Raw genomic sequence first — 2,500 nt, 5'->3', positions numbered from 1 at the left:
AGCGATATATTATCGTATCGCGTTTTTGTTTCGGGTGCAACTGCAGGGTACTTTCGAGTTTCTTTTTGGTCATGGACCATAGACATTAGTATCCAGTTTACTTTGGGTCATGATTTCCTCCAAGTGTTTGTTTATTGTAAGATGGGATACATTTGTAGCAGGGTTCTGTGAAATGACCTACAGATTGTCATGATGGGGTTTCTTTTTGTTTGTTTTTTTAACAATCCTCTGGAAGCTTTAGGCATGTCTGTAGTAGCACAGATTCACCCAGGATCTCCAACTTGGAGAAGAAGACTTGTTAATTAATTGCTTTTAAAAAAAATTTCCAGCTGATTATTTGTGGGTTTTTCCTTATGAAAAAGCTCTGCTTGGTTGAGTCCAGCTTCAGTGTTGTGGCAGGTAGAATTATGGACTGAATAGCAGTCTACACATTCATCTTATCTCCTGCTTTAATGCCAAGACGTGCTGGTTTAGGGTAAACCAGAGAGCTTTTACGAAACACCTCTCTCTCTCTCTCTCTCTCTCTCTCTCTCTCTCTCGCTCTCTCGCTCTCTCTCTCTCTCTCTCTCTCTCGCTCTCTCTATCTCTCTATCTCTATATTCACACACACACACACACACACACACCTTTCACCTTTATCTCACAAAGCCTGGTGAATATCATTTCAGTGTACATAAGCACTTTGTCATTCTCCGACCAGCTGTCTTGATGCTCGTCGTAGAACCTGAGGGTCGAGAACCCCGTGGCCCAGGGGGGCATCAGGAGAAAGGGGTGCAGAAAGAGGCTCCTGGTGCAGTTGTTTATTAGAATATTTAACTGAAACGTAAAAGGTCAGCCCGGGCAATCGGCGACCGTGTGCACGTGTCACTCGGAGCAAAGACAGCGGACGTCTTTGTTCCGTTGCGGTGCACAATGAGCACAGGTGGTACGCCACCCCCGAGGGATCCTGCACTCGGGATCCGAAGCAATCACTCCATCTCTCGATGTCGTACTTCATTCCTGCTAAAAAGACACCCTTTTTTGGGGAACGGCGCTTCCCATAATGCACCGTTGTACTTCATACTCTAACAGAGGTCTCGGACAACCATCATTCCCATAAAGCCACAGGAACTTTTGCGACTCTTGTTTACCACAAAGGACGCAAAGAAGCGACACTTGTTACAATGTTACATTACGGAGGTTTTTTTATTTATTTATTTATTTCTTTCTTTCTTTCTTTCTTTCTTTCTCCTTCCTGGAATTTCCGTACAGGCTTTTTAAGACTTGGTGTACAATGTTGCTCCGTGTGTGTGTGTCTACATTTGTGTCTCGTCCCTTTTCTGGGAGGAGCAACTCTCCCTTCCTTCTCCCCCTTCATTCTACTGAGCTTTCTCCATCTCCCCTCTCTCTCTCTCTCTCTCTCTCTCTCTCTCTCTCTCTCTCTCTCTCTCTCTCTCTCTATCTCTCTCATATGGTCCCCCTTGCCACCACCACGCTCCCATTGGCTGCAGCCGACGTCTCCATTCAGAGGGTTTGTTAAGGCAGCAGTCTGAATTTAGGAGCAGGGATTTTCCCTCTGGCTTCAGTCTGAGAGCCACAACGCAGGCGGAGGGTGGAGAGAGAGAGAGGGAGGGTGCGAGGGAGTCTGTGTGTGTGTGTGTGTGTGTGAAAGGGAGAGAGTGTGAGCGCAAGAGAAAGCGAGGACTCGTGTCCCAGGCAGCTCCGTACGCATGCAGCTGAAAGAGGAAGCAGCGGAGGAAGGTAAGCACACAGTCGTCATCTTTTTTCGCTTATCTCCTCATTTCATGCCTGTCGCGTCTCCTCGGTAATACCGTCCCACAAGGAGACAAAGGGACGCTCCGTGATAATTAGCATGTCCTTTTGTGTGTCGTGTGGCCGGACGTGCGAGAGCAGAGCGCGTTTTCGTCTTGGTCCTTTTTTCCCTGGATTTTTTTTATTATTCTTTGCATAAAAGTTTTAGTGATAGAATTAGAGAAGCACCATCAGAGCGAGCATGAGAGAAACACGGCTGGATGTTCAACCAAGCATGTGATTGCAATGTGTACGCTCTATTTGGCTTATACGCTGCCCCGATTTTTATTTATCTATTTTTTTTGGTTGTTGTTCATTTTCTGATTTAAATTCAGGATGCAGCGGTTCCTCGTTCGATCGCCGTTAGTCGCTGTCAAGCAGCCTTTCTCATGCTAATGCATCTGCACACGTTCCGGTCTAACCATGTACACGTGTATGCGAGTGTTTACTTGGCATCCTGTGGAGTTAGTTTTCTGGAGTTAGTTTCAATATAATGAGAATTTTATTTTCCTTGTTTATCCCTTAATTTATTTATTTATTTGTTTTTATATATAATATATATATATATACACACACACACACACACACACACACACACACACACACACACACACACACACACAAACAAGGCTACTTTGGTGCATGTCATCATGTGGGGTGTTGAGCATCCTGTCAGCGATGCGAGTCGCAGCTAATAAGAGGGAGCAGA

General features: G+C 45.4%; 1 protein-coding gene across 5 annotated transcripts in view; it reads left to right on the top strand.

Moving 5' to 3' along the window:
• Nucleotides 1-2,500, top strand: part of pik3r3b (phosphoinositide-3-kinase, regulatory subunit 3b (gamma)) — a 210,117-nt gene that overhangs the window by 196,780 nt on the left and 10,837 nt on the right. Inside the window, exon 1 of one of the 5 annotated variants that reach the window (XM_046859449.1) lies at nt 1,588-1,740. The exons of the other annotated variants lie outside the window; for them this stretch is intronic. Within the exon in view, the coding sequence (XP_046715405.1) occupies nt 1,710-1,740 (31 nt within the window). The 5' untranslated portion in view covers nt 1,588-1,709. Of the gene's footprint in view, nt 1-1,587; nt 1,741-2,500 lie in introns of those variants that run through there. 5 annotated transcript variants of the gene reach the window in all.

Source organism: Silurus meridionalis, chromosome 1, assembly GCF_014805685.1.
Source record: "Silurus meridionalis isolate SWU-2019-XX chromosome 1, ASM1480568v1, whole genome shotgun sequence".
Lineage (NCBI taxonomy): Eukaryota > Metazoa > Chordata > Actinopteri > Siluriformes > Siluridae > Silurus > Silurus meridionalis.
The sequence above is the reverse complement of the archived record's forward strand: the minus strand, read 5'-3'. Positions and strand labels throughout refer to the sequence as shown.